Genomic DNA, 27,977 nt, shown 5'->3' with positions numbered 1-27,977 from the left:
TGTGTCCTCTTCAAACTCATCGGCATACTCGTCAGCGCCCCTGTGGGCTGAGTATAAAGCTCAACAAGCAGTACTCATATATCCTAACCTAGTACTCTTTTTCACCCCATTCTACATGACTGCCTGTACAGCTTGAGGGATCATTCCATTCTGACCCTGCCACTGCCACATCAGGTTGCTATATATGCTCTTCCAAATTCGCATTCTCCTCGATGTGTGTGGATCCAGGCCCATCAGCAGGCGGCTCATTCGGATCAGCGAACGGATCGTTTGTATGAACGGAGTCTGACCCTAATTATGCATGAAACTAAGTAGTGAGTGGGCCCGATACTATGCGCCACTGCTGGCCAAGAGAAACATGTATGTTTTTCTCGCTTACCCTTATCTGCATTGCGTATAATATGCTCCACTTTAGCGCGAGCAAGCTCATTATTCTCTTGCATCAGTTCTTCTAGAGCAGGAATGAGACCATTCTCGTGGAGGTGATCCCTACTATCATCGTCTGCGGCCAGATCGATGAGTGTCAAACAGTGCAAAAAGTGTAGAAGAGAATCCTTACCTGCCATATGTGAAAGAACACAAATATAAAACGTGCATTCTGATGTGTTGAGAGGCTGCTCTTTCACCCATGTCAAGAGCTTTTGGCTTAGGTTCGAGCTGCCGCTGGTATCAGCTGTTGATCGTATCAGAAGGTTGCTGATCAGCTCGTAATGCGCCCACACAGGCACGAAAGGACATACATGAACTCCACGAGTCAAGAGATACGAGATCATCGAGAGATACGATGCTTTGTGAGTCAATGAGCCCTACTAGATTATCAAGAAATCCAAGTCGCTGTAGTTTTTGAGCAGCGTCATCTATCAAACAATCCATAGTCTTATCAGAGAGAAGGAACCACAGAATCTAGAGTATAAAGCATACCGTAACGGCCAAACAATAGTAAGTATTCCATAGCTGTCATTTTTTTCGACCATGAGCCTGATTGTCGCAGTATCTGTACGTTCGTTGCCAGAGAACTACCATCATCGCCATCAATGAGCGCTTTACGAATGTAATCTATGACCCAACGCAGTGAGTATCCTTGCTCCCTGTGGATTTTACAGATGATCATACCGTTTCTTATCAAGTCGCGAGGAGTCATTGTGTGAAGAAACCACCAGATGTGACGGCCATCTGGGCGCTTCAACATTATGCGCAAGGTCGTAGTAAACCTCATATCTTCCAAATAGGTCGTCCTATGCCCACCATCTATCTTGCTCAACAATATACATCCCCTTGTATGATTCGAGTGACTGACATACCAGAGCAATGACTTATCAGCCTCGCAATAAGTGTCATTGAACGCTCCCACAGATCTGTCTCGTCATCCTTTAACTCCAAAAGTCCATATAATGTGTCAATGAATTGGAGGCCCCGCATTGTGTCGCAGGTTTTCTCTGATACATCAATACGAAGCACAGAATGCCTCTTCAAGCAGTGATGATTGGCAGCAAGTCATAACTCACCCATATAGCTAAGGTGCCGAACACCAGAAAGGGCATATTTTCTTCTCTTTTCAATGTTCAGATCGTCCTTGAGAGTCTTCATGAATTTGCCATCGCAGACGTTCTCGCGGATAGAGCCTGCAAATCGGTCGAATGAATGGACGAAGTATATAGATCCGATTTGGCAACAAACTGCTCCCGGAACGATATGCCAACCACGTGAGAGACAAAAGAATGGTGCCATGCCCCTCGGTTAGTTCCTTCTCATACTTTTGTGCGATCCAGTTCATGAATACTGGTCTCAGAACCCCTGAAATCGGTGAGCCGAATATTCAACCGAGCCACGGTTATGTTTCGACACTCACGTGTACCATGCTCTTGTACGTGGTTGGTCCAGCTTGTCTTGGTGGTCTCTGTCTTTCTATGTTACAACAATGAACTGAGCATGGCAGGGATTGTACTTGTACCGGTATTCATATCGTGGCTTGCGGTATCGGATTTCCGAAATATGACCCTATGTAGCTTGTCATGCCTAAGATTTGTTTCTTACGGTGATCGATGCATGAGCCTCCTCCATCGAAAACTATAGCGTCAATTCCGGGGCATCCTCACCTCGCGCCTGCGTAGCAATCTCTCCCACGAGCCATGCCCATATTTCCTTGGAGATATAAGGTGAGCTGAAGGAAGTTTGATGGTTACCTAGAGCGTTAGACCATGACCATGCGGATCATTCATTATTGTTACAACTTATACCCACCAGTATTTGACCCTCGGTTGATCATTTTGATAGCGGACTGAGCAGACGTCGCTATGTACCTCATGATACCCTTCTTGGCATTAGGAGTAACCATTTTGTTTTCATCTGAGATCATAACATGGGCTCAGCATTTGTTTAGAGGCTAGAATACAGCACTTACATTCGTGTACGTATTCTGCCAAGTGTCGGATAACGGACAGCAGAACGGAGTGTTGCTCCGGATCGAGGAGAGACTTGATTGAATCAATCAAGTCTTGAACCAGCTCGATGTCAGGAGATTCGCACAGTGCCATGGCTAATAATATCGATGATGTCAAGCACAAGTGTCTTACGCAAATTATGAGGGATCCTACTTTTGTCATAATCGGTCAGTCGATCTACAGCGGTGGCTAGAGAGTGGTATGGCATGGTTATGTCCTTGAATAACTTCGTGAGATTGCGCAGTGATGATATCCGGTCAACTTGGTCAAGTGCTGTGTTCCAAATATTCGTTGATTAGCTGAATGTTGGCATCAGTTCTGATATGCTGCTTAGGACTTACGATCGTTTTCGAGAAATAATTCTAGGGCAGACACACCGGATGCCGCGCATGCCGTTTGCAAGGAGGTGATCACGACATGCATTGCATCTGTTGGGAATTTGTATGCGCAGGCCCTGTCCCCCTGTTGCGGCGCATAAAGTTGTAGGAAGACAGATAATTCAAGCGGAGGCATTTTCATCGGTTCATTTTTTCGGAGGTTGTTGGCTAGGTCTTGCGCAATATCGACGTGCCATAATTGCTCCAGTCCAAGCGCTGTGCCGAATAGGTCAAGGCGGATTGATAAGGCAATTTTGTGCAGCATTGACATACAATCTGCAGCGACCCTGCTGATCAGTTTCAGGGCCTTTGCCCTCAGAGGCGATTCAGTTCCATTCTTCTTGATAATATCTGAAAGGCACACGCAAAGATTTTTATCTGCTTCTATGATCGCTCGTGTTCGTGCTCCTGTGAAGGTTTCAGCAGAGCAGGACAGTATCCGGAAAGCCACGCACGGTCAAGAGCTAGGATACGTAGACGATCCAGCGAGTCAGAGACGTCTGTGTTCCGCTTAAGTGCACCGATGAGAACTGTAGCTTTGGAAATGTCGTGAAGATCAAGCTCGAGATGGTCCCTCAATTCGTCCATCCAATCATTATCGGATACGTCAAGTGTCTTCCCAAGTATGTCGTCCCAAGTCGGTGTCGTCGACTTCCACGACAGAGAGGGCACAAACTGCGCAGCAGGTCTGTATTTACCCTTGAGAGCTACAGAAAGGTGAATTTTTTGCCCTGGATAGATGAAGCGGTGTGCACCAAAATGAGGAAGAATCCTGCGAGAAGGTGAATATCAATTAGAAAGGCGAGTTCACATGCACGTGCGTCCTACCATCGTCGAGGGTGGGGGAAATCATTCCTTCGGCTAAGAAACGGTATGAGCTCAAGCGGCCACCATTCTAATGACAGAGAATCTGGCGGCGTCGGCTCCTGAAGCTTGTCGTCGTCCCAGTCGAATTTAGAGATCTTCAGCTTGAGTCCCTCTGCCTGTGCTTCATTTGCCATCCATAGCGCAGGTATCTCGTCCATGAGAAGCTTCTCGTTCTGTTTGTTCCCTCCTCCGCTACTCCATGATAGTGAGTTATGGCAAGGCATAGGCGATTTCAAGAACGAGAGCGTACACGTCCGAGTGACACCCCGCAAACCAGACTTCTTTGACTCGTTCACGCTCCTCCCCAACACCCTTTCTTCCCTCGCTTTGCTTTCCTGGCTGTTCCTTCTGTTCCCTTGAAGACTTCTCCGTCGCACGACTCACAATAACTCCGTCTACATCCTGAGGTTCACTAAGGTTGACTTTACGACTGGGTCGCGGTGATTTTATGCGGAGAACGTCCTCTGGGGAAAATCTGACTCGACGTTCATCGAGTGCTAAGGCATGCCGAAATTGGCAAATGTGGTGGGTTTTCTGCGTCCTGGGTAAATCCTTGTCCTTGTTTCGAAAGATACCGATGGATGACACAGTGTCCCTACATAGATGATTTGTTTCGATTGGCACTGATCACGTGATTGTATTTACCATACGCCGATGAAATGGACTTTGACTTTTGGACGGGAGAAAGTCTCCTTGAACCGTGCGGTCATTCGCCTGATATAAGATACCATCAGCCGCAAATTTACTACATGCAAGCTGGAGCTTACGAGTTGATCTCGGCCGCGCCGGCTGACGCAGCATACAATTCATACGCGCTAATGTTGGCCGCATCAGCCCAGCAACAATCATGGCTGTTATGATCAATCATACAAGGGGATTTGCTCCTCATTTCCGGGATAAATGAGGCCGACCTAGACCCGATATGGTGGGAAACATAGAGTCATTCACGATGATGGTGTGATCATAATATGCCCATTGGAGAAAGCGTACCTCTTCAATCATTGCTGCAAGCACCCTAGCCTGATATGCACCTCGTGAAAAGCCTGAATAATGAGAATCACTTGCTGAATTTTAATAGGCTACGTTAGTGTTCCTACCGAAGAGAAAGATCCTGTCGCCATCCTTGTAATGTTCGGACAGCCACCTGTATGCTGCCAGAATGATTCTTTCGAAGTTCCTGGCTTGCTAATTACTTCATGATACACATAAATTGAGATTCTACTCACCAAGCTATCGCAAGGTCAACATGACTATCAAATCTAGTCTTGAGAAAGCTAAGCCCAAAGCGCCAGGATGGTGTGGCATACGTCCCAATGCCGCTGTTGTAGTATGTGAGCTGATCCTCCCCCTTGATAATTCGCGCATATATCTCGACAACGTTTGAGTTCTGAGCATCGCAGGAAAAGTACAACCGCTTAAGTAAACATATGAAGTCACATACCTTCAAGCCGAATTGATTCATGGTACCATCCAGAGCAACAACAAGCCTCCGTGCATTCTTGTAAGTCTCGCAATGCTTGCAACACTCTACATCGCCCGCTTCAGTATTTCCTTCCAATCCAATCTCTTTAGCAGTACCTTGATAGTTGGTTTTGGCCGACGTCGGCGGAACATTTGGATTAGTTTCAGAAGTACCTTGCTGAACCTCGTCCAAGGTCTGGGAGCCCTGGTGGTTATCGAGTGAGTTCATGACTGAGGTCTGTACAGTCACCTTGACAGGTCGAATGCCCATATATATAGAGGGAGCGATGGCGTCTGAGCACAGTCATGAGATAGGCAGCATACCTCACCTGTGTGTCCTCCTCAGCAGAAGAGAACTGAAGGTATGATAGGACCTAATTCAAGTGTATGCGATAGCAGGAAGATTTGATATATCACACACATCGGAGCCTAGAAACTTCCACGACCACAATCAATGCATGGAACCTGCCAGTGCTGTCCTCATGTTTCCGTTCTGCCCAATGCGGCAGAACTGTATAACAAAGGCAACCTTCCTTGACCCTATTGGAGAGAGTGTATGCGCATGCGTAGTTGACGCGGATTTAGGAGCCCAAAGTCAGGCTCACGCACAAGGGGCAGGCGCTCTGTTATTTTTTCACTCCAACCCTCGTTAGTTTAGCGCTGGCCCCAGGTCACCGATTGGGTGGGGGGGCATCCTCCTTATCTCTGATTAGATCGTCCACACTACAGTACACTGACGATCTGAGTATTGTATTTCTCCTCGACAATTTGCACGTTGGGTCTCTTATTACTATTGAGACTGCTGGCTTGCAGCCAAACTTCATGATGCCTTGATAGCATCGCTAATTGGGATATCAGAGAAGGTGGATCTCATAGAGATTCGCAATGAGAAGAACAGTGGTCGAGAAAAAGCTTACAGTATACTACTGAATCAGAAAAATTGCATTATGTTATATGGCGGATCATCCATTGTTATTTCAGAATACATAATCCATGCTTAAGTTATGTATTTCGTGGTATATATAGTACTAGTACTTCTGAGAGAGTACGAAGTGACAGATCTGATTAGATTGCAAGATAGAATGAGCTCAAGAGGGGATGGGCGCTAATAATACAGCGAGCGCGCAGGACGAGACAAGCGCCCAAAGGCCGCACTTGGTATTCCTCACGCACGGAACATTGTCTATCGAACTGACATTTCAAGTGCACAGATACCAAGTGTATGTTGGGTATGTAACGCTACAAACTTCCAGAAGCTCCATTTGAAGATTCGCGCTTGCAGAATGTTATTTACGGAAATCGAGCGAGTTAGTGAATTTGGGGACCCCGGTCACCGATTGTACCACTACCACCACTAGAGTCGATAAGAGTAATCCACCGATCGCCTGCCCCTTGGTCACGCAGAAGCCAGGCAATGCGTCGTTGTATCGACTCGACTAGTGTTCAGTCCCGGGTCACAGGCACCTCTGAACAGGGCTGGGAGTTCATTTGTCACGGTCACAACGAGTTTTGAACTCGGCGCAATGTACTTTGTCACGATGGCGAGAAACTCGTTTCTTCGCCTGCTTAACCTGCACAGCAGCCTTAGAGAATATTCGCAATGTATAGGAAGTATGCACAGTAACTTGTATTCTAAAATCAACCCACTCTGGGTCTCATTATGAGTTGATCACCAATTACTGCGAGATTTCGAGGAAATTTGTGCTGCGGCATCACCAACTCTAGCTCACTACAACTAGTTGTTATGGAAGCAATGTATTACAGGCTAGTAATAAATGCCACGGTGTCCCAAAATGAGTCGCGCACCTCTGCCGCCACCCACGGGACTATCCGCTGTCTGCACAGGGTAAGTGGAGCGTAACGTCAAGATGGCCTCTGGACAATTCAGGGACAACAGCGAATGATAATAAAATCAGATGGATCGCACACTATACAAGCTCTGGGCCAGCAGGAAGAAATGTATCGTCTTCGTGTTAGCCTCGACTCTCGAGCAAGGGGAACGAATGTTGCGAAGCGACCGCCGTCTCTGCTCGGATAAGGCGTCACTAGCAGCGACTCGGAGCGGTGCGTAAACCTACCTACAAGCCTGCACGTCGGTGATCCTTGGCGGTCCCAGATTGTTCCCCACCATGGATCGCTCGATGCACACTGGCAGGATCACGTGTACGCCTGTGTCGGTCAACATGATGGCTACGGCGTTCTTGGTCCTCGCAGGCATGGACTCGCCTCCTGAATCGCATTAGATTCATAATCTGCCAACTACTGCTTCTGTCGTCTCGCATGGAACGTGCTGAGGTTATCTGATGCCCCGACGAGCTGAAGTAGAGCGAAGTAGAACAAAGGTGTTCGTCTGGCAACTGGATCACTGAAGCTCTGAATGTGCCTGCTGGAGCCGAATGGACGTTCTAGAAGCGCTAACTCAGTGACTCAGAGAAGTCCCAGTTTTCCTATTGTCCCATTGGAGGCTGGATTGTGCAGAGGTTATACCTGCTTATATGGGCTTCATTGTCTCGAACCTTCCTTTCGGATCCACATATCCGGGGCGGTATGCTGGAATCCCTGATCTCGGTGAACTCGACCATAAGGTCTCCTAATGTTCCTGGAAAAGGAAGCGCTCACATACTTAAATACGTAGCCCGAGTGCATTATGTGCTTTGATACTTGTTCGCGGTCTGCCATGGAAAGTATCACGGCATAAAGTAGAGTTTGACACGCAGAAATCTTTCCATCTGACAATGTGTACATGTAGTACCATGAGGCTTGTAGAGGAAGGAAGCACCGGATGTCTCGCAGATATAAATACAAGCCAGTTCCATGATCCCTCAGGTTTCTCCAGCACTCCTTAGGTGACCAAGAGGACAACATGTCTCCAATCTTGCACTCCGCTATGGTCCTCACTGCCGCTGCTCTGTGCCTGCCTATTGTCTTCGCCAACTACGCAACCACCTGCGAGGATGAATCCCTCGACGGCCAGAACTTGGTTGCCAGCTGCACCGCTGACAACGGATCGCAGCAGAGCTCGACGCTCAACCTGAATGGCTGTGTGGCAAACTATGACGGCGACCTCAACTGCGCCGTGAAGTGATTAAAAGTTGCATCCTCTTCGAGACATCCAACGTTGACATGTCTTGTGTAGCGGCGGGTTTGCCGCCTCCTGCAATGTTGGATCATGTGGGTTGGCAGGCGGCGAGTACATGCAATGCTACTGTAGAAATAACCAAGGTAGTCAGACCAGCTCTATCGTTGATCTAGGTGCGTGATTTCCTTCTTCACTCTCAACAGCAGTTCGGCTCATCTCTCTGAGCACAGGCTCTTGCATAAATAATAAGAACGGCACGTTGTCGTGCTAGCTTGCCATATATCCGGAGATGTCTTTTGGGATGCTGTGTTTCCAGGAGCACAGATTCTTCCGTACGTGCTGCAAATGGACTCCAAGTTGCATCTTACGCGAGTACAAGCATCAGCACATTCCAGTTCGCGCACACTGTGGGGATAGTAAGATAGTATCACCACAAGTCTACCATTGCTAGTTGGCACACCTGAGGTATACGTGGTTAAAGTCGACGTGACTGAGGTTCCCCGATATGATTCATAGTGGGAAGATTCTGAGTGCGCCATCAAGTGATGTTTTTGTTCTTGTTACAGTCTGCTTCGCTCAACTAGAAGTAATCCTTAACGTACATAATTATACATCAAAGTAACATTGCGCTCAACCAATCGACAAATTCATCAGTCCTCATATAGATAGAGATCCGAACTACGATTATCAATCTGATCGTAATTGTCAGTGCGGTAGTCCCCTTACTCCTTTCTATCTCAGACAATACCAAACATACCAAATAGTGACAGACCACACGCCGGACTGTACTGGGCTGCAGTTGGAAATGGGTATTGCGTATGTATTGCGGCGAAGGCGGCATGAATGACTACAGGGTGAAGCTACTAGTACTACAGTGGAGTTCGGCATCCGAGATCTAGCACGACTCTTCAAAGGCCGGCGGTGACTATAGTAGAAAGTAGTAGGCTGTGTATAGGGCATGAACGCTGCGCGTGATGACGGGAGTCGGACATCGACAGTAAGGGTACAGTTTTACATCTGCTGCTCGCGGACTGCTGGATAAATGGAGGGCAGCGAGATGGGGGGGTAGGGAGGGGGGGGAGGGGGTAGGGAAGAGGAGAGCAGGACAGCGAGAGACAGCAGGCGATCGGGAGGTCTATATGTGCGAAATGGCAATGAGAGCTTCTTGGATCGGAGGGAATGGGGAAATCTGGGGATTCGATAGGGTAAAATGGGGAAAGCGTGAGCGTCGGAGGCGCTATATGAATAGCATAGAAGAACATGTTGGGGAACACTCTAGGAAAGAGGTTCAAACGACCGAGTCGTCCGGATCCACCGACTCATGGTCGGCATCGCCGTCATTGTTCTCGATGTCGGCATCCTCGTCCTCTTCCCCACCCTCATCATCATCATCATCTTCGTCATCATCATCGTGCGTCTCGACGGTGCGGAACGTCGTCTGACTGTGCTGTCGGTTGTTCACGAGCTACACGACACCTCAGTCAGCGACCCATCTATCACACAGTCTAGGTCAAAACACTTACCCCACCAATAGGCCGCGAATAATCCACCTCGTCCCTAAAGCTGATCGCGCCCTGACTACGCATGGCTACCGTGCCCAGCTGGCCGAGCCGCGGGTCGAGCAGCCCCTCGGGCGCATTATGGCTCGAGCCCTCCGTCGGCGCCGGCGACGGCATATGGTCCGCCACGACGCGCCATGCGGGGAGCGGCACACCATAGCCGTGGCCATACCCGCCATCATACCCATACCCATACCCTGCCTGGCCCTCGGCAGACGGCGACGAGTCGCTGTTGTCCGCGTTGGCGTACGGTCGCGCGAGGAAGGCCAGAGGGGGCTGCCGGAGGGAGCCCGGCGGGAGCGTGGGCGAGTGCGGGCGCGCGAAGCCGTGGCGCGGCATAGACGCAACCATCGACGGCGCGGCGGTGATCCCGGCAGGCATGGCGACAAGCGGGTCCACGCCCATCGCGCGCGGGGTGTAGAACGACGTGACGGGGCTCACTCGCTTGTTCATGGCCGGCGAGTCGCTCGCGCTGCCGCTCGTCGTCCCGCGCGCGTACGAGCTCCTCGTGCCCTCCGTATTTGACGTGGCGCTGCTGCCGCTCGTGCGTCCGCTCGCGCGTTTCCACGGCAGCGGGCGGCGCATGCCCCCTCCGATGCCCAGGAAGCTCTTTCTTCTGCTGGTCTTCTTCCGCCCCCATGTACTTTCGCCGTCCTCGTCGTATTCGTCGTCGTCGTCATCCGCGCGAGGGGCACGGTATGCGGTCGGCGGTGGTACGGCTGATTGTGTTGGCAGCAAGCTCGAGGGACCTGGCGAGCGCCGTCCTTCGTGCACGGGTGCAGTCGCCGCGTACGTGTGTCCGTTCTCGCTCGATCCAGCACCGTGTCCGTATGCCGAGCCGCCAGACGCGTACTCGTGTCCGTGCGCAGAGCCATGGCCCTGCAGCGACCCACTGTGTCCATGAGTATGAGTCGACCCACCAGAGATGTATCCACCGTGCCCATGCGAAGACCCCGACGAGATTCCCACACCAGCCACGCCTCCACCTGCACCAGCAGCCGTCGCGTGGTTAAGCTCCTCGCTGCCCGACCCGCTGCTGCAGCCGTTACCAGGATTCACGAGCCCGTCCCAGGCCGTGCGTCCGGCGTCGTCCGGCGGATCGCGGAAGGGGTCTCCGCTGTCCAAGCGCGCAGCACCGCCGAGTGCGGGGCTGCCGCCGAGATTGACGTCATGTCCGACAGACGACGACGCGGACATCGGCACCGTGGCGTACACACCCTCACCGGGACCCCGCCTGCTCAGCCACGCAGCTGGCTCGAGACCAGACGACGAGCGCCGCGAACGCGCAGGCGAGCGCGCGGGGCGCGGGGGCGTCGGGCCCACGCCAGTATCCACGATCGGGATGGGCGGGAAGAAATCGCTGTCCGACGCGCGCGCAATGAGCGCGTCGCCCTCGCCCTCGCCGCTGCCCGTCATGCCTGCCTCCTCTTCCGTCGGCGTCCCCCCGCCGTTGCCACCCTCCGCCGACCCCCCGCCAGACTGGAAGGTGGTCGAGAGGCGCGAGCCGAATGCAGAATCGGTGAACGCGCCCGAGTTGCCGCGCGAGCCGCTGTTGGAGCCGGTGCCCGCGTGCGAGGCGCGCCCGAGCGCGAGGTCCGCGAGCTCGGTGGTGCTGCGCGGACGCATGGACCCGGGGCCGTCGGGGGCAGCGAGCACGTCACCGGAGCTTCCTCCACGGAGCCTATTGTATGTGTAAGGTGCACCCGCTGCCGCACCTGCGCCCGCCCCCGCCCCGATACCGGCCATGAGCGAGGCCGGCGCGCCGACGTGCACCATGCCAGCGCTGTCGTCGAATGGATTCGCACTCCGTGTCGCGGCGGACTCGTACGGGTTAGTGCTGGGCTCGAACGGATTAGTTGCGGAGACGGGCGATATGGGCGGAGGTGCATCGTCGTCATCTTCATCCGCGAGCATGGGCCCCGAGCGGCGCGAGGTGTTGTTGGCAAGGGCAGCAGCGGTGGCCTCGGCGGCGAGGTGCTGCGCACGGTGGCGGCGGTATGCGAGGAGACCCCACGCGAGAAGCAGCGCAACGAAGGCGATGACGCCGACGACAAGGCCGGCAAGCGCACCAGGGGAGTGCTCGAAGCTGCGTGGCAGAACGTCAGTTTGCGTCGAGGAGAGACAACGTGATACATACATGTTACCGTGGGCTTCGCGCTGCTCGGGGATCAGAGTGCCGGTGACCTCGGTCGTGGTGTACTGCGTGGTGCCGACCCAGCCGTCGGACGTGAAGGTGGAGGTGACGACCGTGGTTATGAGCACCGTGCTCAAGCTCAGGGATACACTCGAGTGCGTTGCTACCTGGGTGCTCGAACTAGTCCAGGGCGCGAGCACAGGTGATGGAGACGTGAACGAGGTCGACGTTGGCGAAGGGGACGAGGTGAATGTTGAGTATGCGGGGAAGGAATACGTAGCGGTGGCCGAGGGGGATGACGGCTGGAGTTGGGGATAGGAGGAGGAGAAAGAGTATGTTGGCGAGGGCGAAGAGGACGGCGGATCAGAGGTGGACAAGTCCGCTGTCGTATGCGGATCAGAGCTGTATGAGGACGCCGATGACGCGCTCCCAGAGGTTGCGCTGGACAGATAGTCCGAAGAGCGAGAGCTTGCGTCGGTTCGGAAGAGAGACGTGCGCAGCGTGAATGTGGGTCCCAGAGTGGACGAACGGTCGCTCGCGGAGGTCGCAGAAGACAGTGAGCGGGATGCCGACGACGCTGAACTAGCCGACATCGACGATGCACCTGACGCCATGGATGCAGAGGACGATGTACCAGACGTCACGGATGCAGAGTATGACATGACGGACGAGCCAGACCTAGAAGCCGAGGATGAGGGGGACATGGACGCAGACGACGAACCGCTATAAGAGCCAGACGTCGAGACCGATGTTGAGCGAGACGCGCTGGATATGGGCGGAGACGAGCTGAACATGGAGGTACTGAGAGATAAGGGCACGGAGGAGGGCGGGTCCGACGACGCGCTCGAGGGTGATGCAGATGCCGTCGTCGCGTGGCTGTGGGTGGTAACGACGTTAGACGAGCTTTTAGAGGGGACATGATTAGAAGAGGAAGATGCATGACCGGAAGAGGAAGGCCCATAACCAGAAGTGGAAGACGCATGATCGGAAGAGGAGGACGTATGGACAGAAGAGGAAGACCCATGACTAGAGGAAGATGCATAGCCAGATCCAGACACAGAAGACATAAAGGAGGCTGTAGCAGAGTCATGCGTGGACGTCGGGAGCCTAGTCGTGACCGAGGCCGAACGTGATGCAGACATGGATGGCGAAGAGGACGCCGTCACAGGGGATGTGCTGGGCGCGCTCGTCGATGTGATCCCGCTTGACGTCGGCATGGAAGGCACGCCGCTCGTGAACCCCGAGGAGCGGGTACTGGGCGACGAGGACGACGCGCCATCCGTGGTGGGTAACGTGACCGCGCTAGATGACACGGGACGGGAGGAGGCAGAGTACGTCGACACAGGGCGTGACGGATCGGGCGAGCTCGATCCCGCGCCAGACGTCGTGATCGAGACGGGACTGACACTCGACACGGACGACCGGGCCGTGGTACGCGCGCTGGTAGACCCACTGGTTGACGCACTGGACAGACCGGTCCCTCCGCTCGTGGACTCGGAGTACGAGCTTGGCCGCGCGGTCTCCGTGGAAGACACCGTGGGCGAGGCATCCGCCGTCGTGCTCGCAGACGTACTCGCGCTCACCGCAGACGTCTCCGTAGCGCTCGTCGTCCACGAGGTCGTCTCCATCGCGCTACTGCTCGCCGTGGTCGCACCGGAACTCGAACTCGAACCCGACGCCGTTCCGGTCGACGCGCTCGCACTTGAGTACGAGCCCGTGCTCGTCGTCCCGCCACTCGTCGAGCTCGCCGACCGCGACGTCCAAGTCGGCACGCTCGTCGACCCTGGCAGACTCGATGCACTGCTGCTGTTACATGTTACGCGTGGACCATCCGCAGGACGATGAACAGTGAAGACCGGGAGGGAATGAAATTGAAATGATAGATATCAACAACAAGACAAAAGGGAGCAGCACATCAGACGGGTGACTGCTCCCACGAAACACCACCACCGCTGCTTACCTTGACGAACCGCTCCCAGAGCTGGACCCTGTCGCGCTAGAGCTGTCCGAGCGTGAGCTGCGAAGCGACCGGGCAGCCATCAGTCAGTCAACGCATACTGCCCAGCCGGAACAAACCGCACCCACCTCGGTGTCGGTCCTACGCTGCTCGTCACGACGCTCACACTCACGCTCTCGGTCTCGGTCAGTGAGAACGAGGCCGACAGCGGGTTGCTCACGCTGAGGCTCAGGCTCGGCGCCGAGAGGGACACGGAAGGGGGCGAGGGCGACGTCGAGGGGAGCGAGAGTGATGTTGAGGGCACCGAGAGCGATGTGGACGGGAGCGAGAGCGAAGTTGAGGGTACAGAGAACGTCGAGAACGAAAATGGAGCACTGTATGATGAGAATGAGAGGGGCAATGTGGGGGCGGAAAACGAGAACGAAGACGAGGACAAGGACGCGGGAGTGGAAAGCGGAGAGGACACAGACGGCGGGGTGTACGACGAGGACGGCGGGTGCGAGGACGAGGGAGCGGGCGACGAAGAATATGTGGACGACGGCTGATCCGCGGACGACGGTGTCACAGAGGACGAGGGTGGGGGCGTCATCGTCGTCGCTGCAGAGGACGACGGGACAGATGAGGGTGGGGATGAGGCGGGCGTGGACGCGGACGTCGATGGTACAGACACAGAGTCGCTCGCAGACGCGGACCCACTAGATACTCCTGCACCGGTACTACTGCCCGCATCGCTGCTGCTAGACTCTGCGCTCTGCTGCCGTAGAGCAAACTGCCTCGGTGCCATCGGGAGCGGCCCACTGGGTGCCACCGCAGGGCGCACGCCGGACACGATGGGCACCCCAGGGCCTTGCACGCCGTCTACTAGCCCGGACGCTTGGATCGTGAGCGCGGAGGTGGCGATGGGGGCAAGCGCGAGGGTCATGAGGGACAGCACTGCAGAAAGGGAAAGGGACGGCCGGGTGCTGGAAGCAGGAGAGAGACATGGTCAGTAAGAGGGACCCGACGCGCAGCCGTCAATGGGAGATGTAGGACGAACCTGCGCAGACTCGGAACATCGTACTGGGAGCGCGTGGGCGCAGCGACTGTGCGACCTGGCGGCGGACGCGTGTAGATACAGCGTGCGGCGGGATCACTGGCAGGACGAATGGAAGTGGGTGTGGAAGTGGATCCAGAGGGGTGGTGAGCACGGGCAGGCGGGTCGGCGCGAGAAACGACTGCGGAGGTGGATGGGGTATCGTGGGCTAGATGTGCAGGCGTGGGGGGCATCTAGTTGAGCGTCGCGGGAAGAGAAACGACGCGAGAGGCTATGCGCGAGGCTATTAACAGGGCGTTAGCGTACGGGGGCGTAGACAAGAGCAACGTGGGCATCGGGAGCGAGCTCAGCGGACAGCAGCGGCAGGGAAGACCGGGCAGATGGCGTCAAGGGCGTGCACGACGCTGGAGCAGGGTGGAGAGGGGAGGGCAACGCAGGCACGACGGGGGCGTGCGTGGGCAGACGAGGCGAGTGGCCGCTGCCTGAGGTGGTATAGGCCCCACCGCACACGCTCAGACTTCATCCGGCACAGGGACGCGGACATGGGCGACGATAACAGACGCCGGCAGACGCGTTCGATCGTCTGTCCAATCAGGACCCCGGACAGAGGTCCGATCGCAAAAATGACTCTAGAAATGACCCACTAGGGGTGCTCAATTTTTGTCGCTCGCTCGTTCGTTAGCAGAGCGCCCACCTTTTTGGTAGGTATTTCCAACCCTGACTGATCCCTCAGGCGCCCGCCATCGACGCGAATCGAGTAAGTCTACAACTTCGAATCAGTACTGGTACGGGGGGAAAAGACGAGACGAACATACCTCAGCCGTAGTGGTACAACGACTGAGGAGAGAAGTGGGAAGCGGGGGAGCGAGGTATAAGTATGTAGAGTAGGTATCACGTGGAGGTAGACAGAGAATGTGCTACGGTGTCGGATTGACGTAGGGAGCGCGGATCGCGACCGCGGACGTCAAGTGTTCCGATCAGGGAAGTCAGAATCCGGCACAGATGTATTCTAGAGAAACAGTCTTCACTTTAAGCTTCAAGAATATACTACAATCAGCTCATATATTGCAATCGCAGGCAGTCACAGTTGCCTAGATCATTCATTGAATACCTTAGAGTCTTGTAAAAAGCTGAATCATTGGCTATATTAAGTAGTGTTTGCATAATCGTTAGTAACCATGAGACTTGCGATTGGAGCTCGCCGTGGCGTTGTCGATCGCGGGTGGCTGAGGGACCATCGATCAGTCGGGGTTGAAAATACCCAAAAAGGTGGGCGCTCTGCGAACGAACGAGCGACAAGAATTGAGCACCCCTATTTACCCTCGAAACTGGGCATTTTCGGGATCGGACCTGTGGGGGGACTCTCCGGGGTCCTGTGCAATGGCCGCCCGCGTCGGGACTTGTATGCGTGAAATAGACTCGGCGCTGGAAGCCCGCGCTGGTCTCTGCGGTGTGCAGTGCTGTTGCAGACGAGTCCGCGTCCCTGCACACTGTACGCGGGTCGCTGCTGGCCAGGAACGCGTCCCCGTGCGACGTCATGGCGCGCACGGCTAGCAGGCATCTGATCACGCTCTCGCCTGCCATGACGTCGCCATCCTCATCCTCCGGGCGGACGGCGCCCACCCGCCCCGCCCAGGTCGCCCTCCCACCTACGCATCATGCTCATCGTTCATCCCCGTTCGCCTCGCCCCCTGTGCTGCCGTTTCACCCAGGGGCTTTGTCACTCGCCGCGTTGTGCTTATCGCTGAATGCATTGGTCTCAGTGCTCCACTACCACCCAGCCTCGCGATCGATACTGCCTCCTCACCCCGGCACAGCCCCGGCCGCCATATCACCGTTCTCCCCTATGCTGCTCCTCTCCCCGCGGTCCGAGGAACCGCGCTGGTACGCCATTTCCGCGTCAGGTCCGCGTCGTCTCTCACGGAGGCGTCCTCGGCCGTTGTCTGCTCTTCTCGCTGTGCTGCGATCGCGCCTGCCAGCCCATCGCCTTGCAGTACCAATGCGCTCTGCACGCGTCCACGAGCCTGCCTGGTCATCGGCGTCGCCTTCCCGTCGACGCGGTGGCACCTGTCGATCAGTCTGAATCTTCGCACGTCCGATGTGCCCCTTCCATCTTCCGTCCGGCAGCCTGCGGACAGCACACAGGCTATAGATAGCTTGGTCTTGGCACTTCCACCTCTCTTTGCATCTGCGCGCCTCGACTCGTCCGTTACACTCACACCGCCTGACCAACGCACTCCCACGCCGGTGTGGCAGCCCTATAATCCGCGCGACGACATTCGGCCGGTACTGTATATGTATTCAATCTGTATCTGACATCTGTACCACACCACGCCAGTTCCAACATTCAATAGCGATGCGGTCACAGCGGCGTCATTGCACGGCCTGCGCTCGAGCACGGGGCCGTCTCCTTGACAACCCACTTCCACTATGCGCGCACCATGGTCAGTGCCGCCACAGGGCATCGGTGACAATATCGATGCATCACCGTCTATTTCAGGGCGTGAGCATAGACTTGGTGTTCGATAACTATGCTGGGAAAAACGGTGGTCAGCACAACACCCCGTGGCTGCGCCCAATTGTCATCCTTAAGCTTGTCCGCCAATACGCCATCATACGTCGCCAATGATCTAGAGGAATGATAGTCTCCGCGTGCCCTTCGTCGCCCCTTCCGCCGTCCCTCAGCATTCCTCCGTCAAACTTTGTCCCCGGTCAGCGTGACCCGACAGCGGAACATAGGAGGACGCTTGCCGAGCGCCCACAGTTCTTTGTACAATACAAAGCGAGTTTGGCAGCATGCGTTCAAGAATACTTACTTCCGAAAGGTCTCTTTTTTCCCCGATCATTCTACAAACAAACGCGATGATCTCGTGCGTTCTCGCAAGTGCAACGCCGGACCTCGCTCAGAACCTTAGTACTTGTGAGATGACGAGGAACCCAAGCACCCCGTGACGCACACGGTACATCGACAGCAGGGCTTGTTTGCGTAGCACAAGTGATTGACTTTAAGCATCATGGCTGTGCGCGCACAAGATAAGAGTCGGAAAGCGTTTTGTGGTGAGTGGGGGCCTGGAATGCACGCGACTCGAAGTCACTCCAGCCCAGAACTTTGACCGCGATGCCTACAGAATCTCGCGGGAAACCGAGTCATTGTTTTCCGTCACGGAGGACCCACACAATCTCATCGCATTCTGCCACGGTCCTTGCCATACGAGACGACAGCTAGGACAACAGTGCATCAGAAGATCGCGATTCGAGAGGCAAGTCCATGCCTGCGAGGACCAAGGACATCGGAGCTGTGTTGGCCGAGACAAGTGTACGCGTAACCCGGCCAGTGTGTACCGAACATTCCATGGTGGGGAGCAATCTGGGACCGTCAGAAGTCACTGAAACGCAAGCTTCCAAGTAGGTCTATTCGCCCCTCGCTGCCAGCGATGGCTTGTCCATCGAGGGCAGCCCCGAGCGGAGGCGGCGGTCACTTCGCGACATTCGTCCCTTTGCTCGAGGCTGATACGAAGATGGCACATTTCCTCCTGCTGCCCGGCGTGCCGGAATAGCGGATGTACACCTTGCGGATCTCCAAGAGTATGTCGGAGAGGGCAGGCATGCACTGCTACAGAGCCCAGAGCTTATTGTCATGCCTGACTCGTTCAGAGGTCGCCTTGACGTAGCACTCCGCTCACTATATGCAGACAGCCGTGGGCTGCGGCAGAAATCTCAACATTGGCGTCATATCAATATCGTTGTTCAAAATCAATATCCCCGACAAATTTGTCGTGGACTGGGACTCGGAGTCGATGTAAGGTGGGTGTGGAAATAGGTGTCCTGACTGTGTTCAATGGGTTTGATTCAAGCCTGCTCACGACGCTGTGAGCGGTGGACGTCGAAAAACCTATCGAGACATTCAAATTATCTCCGTGTACTCCGACTATGCATCTACCAGTGCAACGAGTCAATCTAATCTAGTACCGAGATCTGATGGGTTTGTCATTATTTACCTTGGGGACGAGTTTCGTGGCGATTCGCGCCCTCTAACAGGCAGCTATTCCTTACTCTATGCCTTGTAGAAACGAGTGTCGGCGTCGGGTTCGAGCGAGCGAGCGGGAAGGTTTACGGAAGCAAGCGGCGCGGGGAAAGATCAAATACGAAGCGGTTTGTCTCGTCCTCGGGGCAGGGAGGCAAACACGCGAAGTAATTACATGCGAGAACTCGGCCTAATATAGTAAACACTTATCTAAATCAGGCACTATCGCGCCGCAGCGCGGCACGTCGGCGAGCCGGTAGTCGGGCATGCGCTCGCCCGGTTGTTCCAACATGCCTCTGTGTATACACTCCTGTAGACTTCTCTATAATATAGGGATCGGATACAGCGCATACTGGGGTCGGGGTGAGTGACGCTTTACAACCAGTCGCTGAAACTTAATCAGGTGTATTCTAGCAATATGAAAGTCCGTCGATTAAGTTAACTGCTTCACTCCTCCACAAAGAAATTATCTCCAAGAACCTCGCGCAGTCGATACCTGGGGTCATCCATGTGGAATTTGATGTATCCCCTCACGAAGGCATCCCACGCGTCCCTCTCCTCCCCTTCCCCTAAAATGCTACGCACTCGCTCCGCTGCAGCGACCGTCTCGCCTATGACATCACGCAGTGCATCTGAGGTGGATGTCCCCGCCACAAGAGCACGGTCATGGATGTAGTTGACTAGTTCGTTGGTGAGCTCCTCTTTATAGAAGGAGAGGATATCGCTAGGATCAATGTGAACAAACGGCTGCATTTAGATAACCAGTGACGACACACTTCAAGTAGTCGATGAATATGCAAGCATCGCTGTTGGGTCGTGTGAGTATCATCCTCAACACTTTCATAGGCTAGCTCTACTTACGGAATGGCCTGTATATAGCAATTGACAGCGGGGAAACGGGTCTTCTCCCAGATAAAACAGACATACACCTCTGGAATGCCACTCAGGAATCGCCGGTACTCCACAAAGCCCAGGGCCTTCGGATGCAGCATCGTCCCTCTGGTGGCGTTTTCCAAGATGGAGGCATTCACGAACTGCAGCGCCGCAACCAATATTGCGCCAGCTGCAAAGCTCGGGTAGCATGCCGCCATTTGGCTCGTAACCTTGGCGAACAAGCCGAGGGGGCTCTTGTCTCCGTGGACAGTACAGTCCGAGTGTCGGCGATGGAATTGGTCGAATGCAAGGCCGTCAAGCGCATTCGGGTCGTCTACAGACGTCGCGAGCGCCGTGAAGATGGTGATAGCGACCTTTGCATCTAGATCGGTGAGATGGCCGTAAGCGGACTCTGTGATCACGAGCGCGGTATTGATGTGAGGGCGCGCTGTCTCCTTGAAGTCCCAGGTATCGGTGATCTCAGCCACACGGCGACGAAGCTCGCCATCTCGGTGTCTCTTGAAGTTAACGAATTCCATCTTATCCAAGAAGTCTTGGACAGCTGCTCTCGACACGACCGCGATTCCTTCCTATCGATCTCCCCTCAGGAGACTGAACAAATGGTAATGAGCGCCACTCACCAGACCCATGCTGTCTCGATCTAGTATTGATGGTTGGGTATACTGGGATACCCGTTTCAACACTATGCAGATTGTACACAAATGATCGCGACAACAACGTACCAATGTCCGAGGTGGGATGGGCATGCGCTCCAGGACGGTGCTCGGGACGCTACACATGCCTGTCGGACCCCATATATACGACAACGAGGCGTCAGAATCATCGTCAACATCAAACCATGTCTTGCTTTCTCGCAATTGCACTGTGTCGGTCGAAGTTCTAGTCCGACAGGCATATCTGGTCTTATACCCAGACTCACCATATCTGCATCCGCGAAAAGGGAATAGATGCGCCCCTACTCCATTGGAAAGGTCACCGTACACTGATCCTCGCGCGCCGCGGCTTCGTCGTCCATGTGAGCCATCAGCTGGCAAGTGCTAGCATACTCGAAATGCCGCCTTACGGTTTCAGGGGCACGTTTTGACGCAGACGTATAGAGCGACCATCTTCCAACCTCCAGAACGTGCGCTCTATCTGTAGGCTGCCTAGGGAGACTAGGTCGATGAACGTTTGAAGAAATGCGATGGATCACTGACACGAGAATCGATCGTGCCATCAAAGCGATCACCGATCGCGGCTACTAAGCTCCCGGCACACTGGCGCCGACTCTGACAGATATACACGTCTCCCTTCGGCGCAGTAGTGAACGTGTGAAGCTTACCCGTGTGGATATAAAGAGCTATCTTATAGGACTAGCCTGAGCTCAGCTAACTTGAACAACGCACATTGCTACCCAGCGGAGCAAAAATCATGTCCGCCATCCCAGAGCTCCCTTCGAAGAGAATCCCATATGGTACTGCCCTTGGTCACTGACACCGATCGGAAAAAGCTGATAACAAGGTTCTCTCACAGTCAGGCTGGGAAAGTCCGGCCTGAAAGTCTCCAAGATCATTCTAGGATGTATGACTTATTCCAGCTATGAAGGCTGGGCCGGTCAAAACTGGTGGGTCCCCGAGGAAGAGGCCATAAAGCATATAAAATATGCGTACGTACCACTGTCGCTCTGCATATATTGATGTTCACTCGCTCATCGTTCCCACGGCGACAGATATGATGCTGGGATCCAGACGTTCGACACTGCCAACGTGAGTAGACTGACGGTCGCCGTGGTCTTCTTGCATCATTCACGCGAGTCGTAGGTCTATTCGAATGGCCAGTCTGAGGAAATCCTCGGAAGGGCAATCAAGAAGCTCAATCTTCCTCGCGAAGAGATTGTGGTCATGACCAAGGTCAGCAGCTCACGCCGACTACACAACCACCTCAGCTGATGCCGACGTTAATTGTGCTTTCCGTAGTTCACCGCTTATGTCAACGAGAATGCCAAAGACGTCGTGATCAATCCAGAGGAGGCCGAGACGGAGATTCGCTGCGTCAACCAATACGGCAACAGTCGCAAGGTTTAGTGGCTACCACTGCCACACACGAGTAGTTGACTGACCGATTTCCCTCCCAGCACATCTTCGATGCCGTGCAGGCCAGCCTGAAACGCCTGCAACTGGACTACATTGACGTCCTGCAAGGTAGGTTCTGGTTCGATGTGCTGGTGAAAGCTCATGCAGCTCCTCGTAGTGCACAGGCTCAAGGACGGCTCTAACATAGAGGAGATGGTGAGTACAGTGCGTACACTCATAAGATCACTTTTGACCCCGTGCTATCAGATGGAAGCCCTTCATGACGTGGTCAAGGCTGGGTGGGTGCGCTATATCGGAATGAGTTCCTGCTACGCTTGGCAGTGTATGTTCGATGATACTCATGGAACCTGCTCGCGCTGACCGCATTATCACTCCGACTTGAAGTCCATGTGATGCAGAGTGAGTATACCGTGATGATCATGCAATGGCCGCTTCGACTGACACGCCGAGGCACCAGACTACGCCATCAACAATCGCCTGACACCGTTCATCTCTATGCAAGACCACCACAATCTGATCTACCGTGAGGAAGAACGCGAGATGTTCCCGACTCTCAAGGTCTGTCAGATGCTCGGCCTGCCATGATGATCAGGATGTCTCACTAACTGTGTCACGCACAGCACTTTGGTGTTGCGTCGATCCCCTGGTCTCCCCTGGGCCGTGGTCTGCTCTGCAGGCCTTTCAGCGAACAGAAGGCGACGGCGAGAGGGCAGAACGACCGGTTCTCGGGGATGTACCAGCAGAACCCCGCTCTGAAGGCGATCATTGATAGGCGGGTAGATGAAGTACCATCACAAGAGCGCTTGATTTGCTGACATTCGTGTAGGGTTGAGGAACTCTCGAAGAAGAAGGGCGTGAGCATGGCCCAGATTTCCGTCGCTTGGTCGCTTTCCAAGGATGGTATGCTCATTCATTTGTCCAACGAGCTTGACGATGTCCGACTGATGAGATTTCCCGCAATATAGTCGTTGCTGCGCCCATAGTCGGTACGACCAGCCTCGCCAACCTCAAAGATATTATAGGTGAGCGCTGCCCGTGCCTTGTGTGTGTCCTAGTGGCCGAAGACCTTTTGCTGCAGAGGGTGCCCACCTTCAGCTGACCGAAGAGGAAATCAAGTATCTGGAGGAGCCCTATGTTCCAGTGAAGGTAATAAGACATTAAAGCATATATTGTATGGCCTTTCGATCCAGCCAGCGTTGATTCTTCACATGTACAATAATATACAACGGCTTCGAACAGCACCGCTAGCAATCGCATTTCTCTCCCTCAGAGAAAATGCTGGATGGGATTCAGTGCATGGGTCCCACACGGCTTTGCGCGTATGAGATGGTGCACATGTGTAACGCGGCACGTTGCTTAGCAGAATCATACATAAGCCACTTCCTAATCAGTACGTACTGTAAGTGTGTAGGCGCTCTATCATACCCTGCACCTAAAAGGGGCAGGCGCACGAGCGAGCGCCCAACTTCTACTCTAACCACGGTACCCGCACGTCTCCAATATAGAAATTGGTGCAACGTACATTGGATCTGTGTGAAGTGTTACAACATGGCCGTGCCACTACTCTCATAAACGAACGGAGTGATCGTCAGCACACCAAGCGAGGCTGATGATTCAAATCGAGTGTAGCGTCAAAAATGCCTGTCGGCAAAATCATTAGAGCGATGGTTCATTCTTTTACTTGATTCAAACAATCTGCGATAGAATGAAATCTCTGTTAGTGGGTTTGATGTACTTATATCCCTGTCGCAATGCTACGTCCATGTACGAATCTGCGTGAAGCCTATGCGCCCGTTTCCAATCGAGCGGAGAAGGCTGCGACAGACTTATCACGCTTCTGAGATCGCAGTCACAATCTCCCCACTATGAGTTGTGGCGGAAATTTTCAGTCACCCAGACTTTACCACATACATCGCAGATAGACCAGCCAATGATGGTGAATTCATTGCGGTACTATATCGCTATCCCTGTAGTGCGCGCAGACCAAGATGTTGGAAGTAGAGTTGATACTCACAGTTGTAGATCACTTGACCACGTATGGTACGTACGTTGTTCGTTCTGTACTTGTTTCCTTACATGTTCGCCGGCTGTGTCAAGAACCATTAATTTCATCGTCTTCAATCTCAATTTTTACCAGAAATGTAACACAAAATGTTCTGAGACTTGCGTTCGCGCAACATGCAAGTTCATTTGAAGTACATACGGAGGTTTCAGCGCTCGTAGAAATACAACACTGCAGAAAGCACCCCCGCAAATATGGCAAGATCTAGCACGCCAACACGCCGTTCTGGTTATCGATGCAAGAGCCTGGGTTCAAAGAAATGAGCCAAACTACTGTTGATACTGAAGAGGGGTATCACGGACCTAGATCGACAATGGACGCGGTCTGGCCACCTTGGCCATTGTCACAGTAGCATTCCAAGTACTCGGGGCCAGTCAACACACATGATGCGACATCGCAGGAGGCGGAAAACCCGCCGCTGTACAGGACATGTCAACGCTGGGGGTCTGAATGAAGAGCAATGCAATATTTAATCACTTCGGGACGCAGTTGAGGTCGCCGTCATAGTTTGCCACACAGTTATCCAAGTTGAGCGTCGAGCTCACCTGCGATCCATCGTCGGTGGTGCAGGTGGCGACCAAGTCAATGCCGGTGACGTATTCATCCTGGCAGGTGTCTGCGTAGTTGGCGGAGACAATAGGCAGGTACAAAGCAACCGCAATGGCGACTACCGCGGTGCGCAAGATTGGAGACATGTCGTTCTACCGGCTAGAGGTGCTGGAGGAACATGAGGGCTCATTGGACTTGCTTTTATATCCGCAAGATATCCAGTGACCCTGCAGGGTCTCCAAGTAGGTCTCACGTTCGCTGTTGGGAGTCCGGTTTGACACTGAGGTATTGACGCGAAGAGCATAGCGTGGGATGTACAGACTGTTCGAATGCCCACACCCGTCGGCGCTCGACATGGACAGTGTCTGGAGAGGCATATTCTTAGCCTAATGGGAGGCACAGCCTTCAAGCCCGACGTACACGGGAAGGGTTAATCGTGACACTCGTGAGTCATGATGAGCGCACTGCAGAACTTGATGACCGTCAGTACAGGACCGACAAAGACAAGTCTCTGGTAACATAGAGCCAGCTGATTGGTCTTAATCATTAGTATTTTGGAGTGCTGTGCCCTGGCCGGTAGCCACAATGGGGAACGATGAAATGACGCGCTGGTGGCCAAAATATGTATTGAACAAGAGGGTGCTGATAGTACTGATCCGAGATGCATGTAGACTTAGTCAAGATGTGTTGAAAGATACAGGCAGCAAGGAGCGCCACTAGGTGCGTTCCAGCTGATTCCATATCGATAGACCTATCCGAGAATATTTGTGCGCAAGCGAGGTTGATGCGGAGCTCGAAATCGACGCTCGGAACTCGGCAGAGTATCGTCACAGCCACAATTCACCGAATTAGGCTGTTGTTTCCGGGACCCGATTATCCCCGCCCGAAGTCCGCTTACCAACAACTGTCAAAGTCGACGCTTATACCATGCGCCTGAGTCGGCCCACGGTCCCTTCCCCCCTCTAGCACGGTGTCGCAGCCGGCAGCGGAACAAAGGAGGACGCTTGCCGAGTGCGAACCTGAACTCTGTAACGAGCACTTGCAGTTTATAATAGTTGTGTATACAACGTAAGCGAGTTTGGGAGCATGCATTCAAAAATACTTACTTCCGAAAGATCTCTTTTCTCCGATCTTTTTACAAACAGACGTGATGCTCTTGTAAGTTCCTCACAAGTGCAACGCCGGACGTCACTCAGAAACTTGTAAGACGACGAAGAACCCAAGCATCCCGTGACGCACATGATGCATCAGACAGCAGGGCTTGTCTTCCGTGACACTAGTGATTGAGTTTGAGCGACCATGCGATGGCCATGCGCACACAAGACAAGACGCTGGAAGCCCTTGTATGGTGAGTGAGAGCTTGGAATGCAAGCGACTCGAAGTCACCCCAGGCCAGAATTTTGACCGTGGTGCTTCTACAGGATCTCGCGGGGGATCCGCAAGAGGCCAACACAGCCCTATTGCCACGGTCCTTGCGATGCAAGACGACAGCAACGGTGGTAGCATATCAGGAGATTGCGATTTGAGAGGTGAGTCCATGCCTGCGAGGTTCAAGGACGTCTTGTCCATGCTGGCCGATACAGGCGTACTGCCAGTGTGCATCGAGCGATCCATGGTGGGGAACAATCAGGGACCGCTAAGGGTCACCGACATGCAGGCTTGTGTGTAGGTCTATATAGCCTCTCGCTGTTAAGGAATTCTCACGCTAAGAGGGAAAACGAGGAAACCCTCAGGACGGTATCGACGCCACCATCATGATCTCCCCAGCTCCATCGTCGAAGCCACGCATCTTGGCGACGCAAGTCAAAGACTAGCCTTTCCTGTAGAGCTGTGGGATCTCATAGTGGACGAGCTGTGTCACGATCGTGTCGCGCTTCAGCATTGCGCCTTGGTATGCCGCAGCTGGGCAAGGAGTTGCAGCAGGTATCTCGCTCCGCTGCTCACTTTTACAAACAGAGCCGAGGTGTTTGAAGCACATAGGGAGAGACGCTGGGATTGGAAGTGTCCGCTGCGCGTGACTATCGAGGGCGACTCCGAGCAGAGGCGGCCGTCGCTGAGCCACTTCGCAGCATTCGTCTCCTTGCTCGGCATCAAATGGTCAGATGTACAGTCTCTGAGCATTGAGTGCGGTAGCTGGCACCACACGGACTTCCACCCAGACGTCTTCACTCATCTCTCTGTTGCACCCAACAATCGGCACCTAGCGCTGGACGACATCACGCTCCCTTCCGCTGTTGTCTTCAGCAATCTGATCACGTCATTGACCCACAACTTTGAAGGCCTCCGTCACTACCTCAGCCTGTGTCGCATCCGGTTGACAGCCCTGCTAGACCTGCCCATCTCTTGGCGCGAAGGGAGAAGATACCCAGGGTGGGCAGTGCTTCAGAGTATGCCCATTTGCACATGACTCTACGTGACCTAGACCATATATCTCTTGGCGCCATCATACGCCTCGTACTCGCTGCCAAGGTCGGAAACCTGCCTTGGGTGCCGCGGGTGACTCTGTCCTGGGGGTCCTACTGGATTCACGAGCCTCCATCGAGGGCCGCTATCGGTCGGTCGTGGAACATGGCTCTGGCTGCGATGCTTGTGTGCTACGTGTGACTCAGCCAAGCGGCAACAAGGGAGGCGCAAGCATCACCGAGGAAATGTTGAAGCAACTCCTGCCGATCTGTAGAAGGATCGATCGACTGCTCTCTCGTATCCTCGTCCTCTTTCACGTCGACGTTGGCGTGTTCCTCTGCCCCTGCACGAGTCTGGACCTGTCAATCTGGTACGGAGCTACGGGCGACTGGTTTCCTGGAGTTCAGCATAGGGGGGTCTCTATAGACCGTGATCCCTCGTGGGTAGCGTTCAATGGAGAGAAAATTAATCTGCGTTTCCAGCTCACAATCCTTTTCTAGGCGTACTACGCCAATGCTCCGATGTAAACATTGTCGAGAGCCCCTCTGGGGATATGCGCATCCGCTCAAGGGTGGAGATAAGACTATCTTGGCACGACCAGTAGACGTGCAGGACACCTCAGCCAACTGTAAGCTTTGAGGTTCCTCATCGTATGGCAGTACGACGGTGACGGGCTGATATGAAGGGAAGGATCCGTTCAAAGTGGGAAAGGCCTGGACGTGACTATGGGATGCGGTTTGTCCCTCCCTCAAACACTGCATGTCCATTCTGGCCCGATCAGAGAACATCAAACACAGCGCCGGCTACCGTCCTGCAAGAAATGCTTTTATTCATCTCTCGTTGACTAGCAGGATCCACGTTTATTCAAACCCATCTCAAAGCTTTCTACTTTGAAGCAACTTCGGAACGAAATAGAATCCCGAGCGTTAAAGTACAGCATAGCGACATTCAACACAGCGACATCCGGTCAGTAAAAATATTCTGATAAGCACCCTTCCCGGGCATCATTAATCGAGAGCTAGTCTACGGTAAAATGATACAGAGTGCAACCGACAGCACAGTCAG

General features: G+C 53.9%; 8 protein-coding genes across 8 annotated transcripts; 4 read left to right on the top strand and 4 right to left on the bottom strand.

The window, feature by feature from the left end:
* Positions 1-88: 88 nt before the first annotated feature.
* On the bottom strand, positions 89-5,375 carry POSPLADRAFT_1045750 (hypothetical protein; the record flags this gene model as incomplete). Its single annotated transcript, XM_024478848.1, is given in 23 exon segments — positions 89-156; positions 380-502; positions 560-673; positions 741-857; positions 922-1,056; positions 1,302-1,436; positions 1,506-1,622; positions 1,850-1,897; positions 2,097-2,183; positions 2,242-2,346; positions 2,402-2,536; positions 2,783-3,034; positions 3,092-3,169; positions 3,274-3,590; positions 3,647-3,877; positions 3,936-4,280; positions 4,331-4,399; positions 4,453-4,536; positions 4,556-4,596; positions 4,676-4,728; positions 4,783-4,829; positions 4,912-5,072; positions 5,127-5,375. The coding sequence occupies 23 exon segments, from the start codon at positions 5,373-5,375 to the stop codon at positions 89-91; spliced, it is 3,111 nt and encodes a 1,036-aa protein (XP_024340216.1).
* Positions 5,376-8,009: 2,634 nt separating this feature from the next.
* POSPLADRAFT_1138977 (hypothetical protein) lies at positions 8,010-8,642 on the top strand (the record flags this gene model as incomplete). The annotated part of the gene is made up of 3 exons (XM_024484977.1): positions 8,010-8,227; positions 8,283-8,398; positions 8,497-8,642. The coding sequence occupies 3 exons, from the start codon at positions 8,010-8,012 to the stop codon at positions 8,640-8,642; spliced, it is 480 nt and encodes a 159-aa protein (XP_024340215.1).
* An 871-nt stretch (positions 8,643-9,513) lies between these two features.
* POSPLADRAFT_1138770 (hypothetical protein) lies at positions 9,514-12,580 on the bottom strand (the record flags this gene model as incomplete). The annotated part of the gene is made up of 3 exons (XM_024484948.1): positions 9,514-9,690; positions 9,749-11,870; positions 11,922-12,580. 3 exons carry the CDS (start codon positions 12,578-12,580, stop codon positions 9,514-9,516), a joined length of 2,958 nt encoding a protein of 985 aa, XP_024340214.1.
* Positions 12,581-13,058: 478 nt separating this feature from the next.
* POSPLADRAFT_1139533 (hypothetical protein) lies at positions 13,059-17,537 on the top strand (the record flags this gene model as incomplete). The annotated part of the gene is made up of 11 exons (XM_024485052.1): positions 13,059-13,740; positions 13,898-13,960; positions 13,984-14,405; positions 14,445-14,859; positions 14,920-15,097; positions 15,202-15,358; positions 15,642-15,665; positions 16,326-16,792; positions 16,903-17,194; positions 17,263-17,352; positions 17,409-17,537. The coding sequence occupies 11 exons, from the start codon at positions 13,059-13,061 to the stop codon at positions 17,535-17,537; spliced, it is 2,919 nt and encodes a 972-aa protein (XP_024340213.1).
* A 1,842-nt stretch (positions 17,538-19,379) lies between these two features.
* Positions 19,380-20,605, bottom strand: POSPLADRAFT_1055479 (hypothetical protein; the record flags this gene model as incomplete). Its single annotated transcript, XM_024480645.1, has 5 exons — positions 19,380-19,656; positions 19,709-19,738; positions 19,794-20,395; positions 20,447-20,488; positions 20,549-20,605. The coding sequence occupies 5 exons, from the start codon at positions 20,603-20,605 to the stop codon at positions 19,380-19,382; spliced, it is 1,008 nt and encodes a 335-aa protein (XP_024340212.1).
* A 631-nt stretch (positions 20,606-21,236) lies between these two features.
* Positions 21,237-23,059, top strand: POSPLADRAFT_1045746 (hypothetical protein; the record flags this gene model as incomplete). The annotated part of the gene is made up of 13 exons (XM_024478847.1): positions 21,237-21,291; positions 21,339-21,471; positions 21,535-21,571; positions 21,626-21,715; positions 21,782-21,883; positions 21,940-22,006; positions 22,056-22,093; positions 22,145-22,220; positions 22,356-22,456; positions 22,519-22,683; positions 22,732-22,798; positions 22,864-22,920; positions 22,977-23,059. 13 exons carry the CDS (start codon positions 21,237-21,239, stop codon positions 23,057-23,059), a joined length of 1,071 nt encoding a protein of 356 aa, XP_024340211.1.
* A 969-nt stretch (positions 23,060-24,028) lies between these two features.
* POSPLADRAFT_1139039 (hypothetical protein) lies at positions 24,029-24,655 on the bottom strand (the record flags this gene model as incomplete). The annotated part of the gene is made up of 3 exons (XM_024484986.1): positions 24,029-24,164; positions 24,259-24,378; positions 24,438-24,655. The coding sequence occupies 3 exons, from the start codon at positions 24,653-24,655 to the stop codon at positions 24,029-24,031; spliced, it is 474 nt and encodes a 157-aa protein (XP_024340210.1).
* A 1,391-nt stretch (positions 24,656-26,046) lies between these two features.
* POSPLADRAFT_1055476 (hypothetical protein) lies at positions 26,047-27,412 on the top strand (the record flags this gene model as incomplete). Its single annotated transcript, XM_024480644.1, has 3 exons — positions 26,047-26,174; positions 26,466-26,879; positions 26,932-27,412. 3 exons carry the CDS (start codon positions 26,047-26,049, stop codon positions 27,410-27,412), a joined length of 1,023 nt encoding a protein of 340 aa, XP_024340209.1.
* Between the last annotated feature and the right edge of the window lie 565 nt (positions 27,413-27,977).

This window comes from Postia placenta, assembly GCF_002117355.1.
Source record: "Postia placenta MAD-698-R-SB12 unplaced genomic scaffold POSPLAscaffold_5, whole genome shotgun sequence".
NCBI classification, from domain to species: domain Eukaryota; kingdom Fungi; phylum Basidiomycota; class Agaricomycetes; order Polyporales; family Adustoporiaceae; genus Rhodonia; species Rhodonia placenta.
The sequence above is the reverse complement of the archived record's forward strand: the minus strand, read 5'-3'. Positions and strand labels throughout refer to the sequence as shown.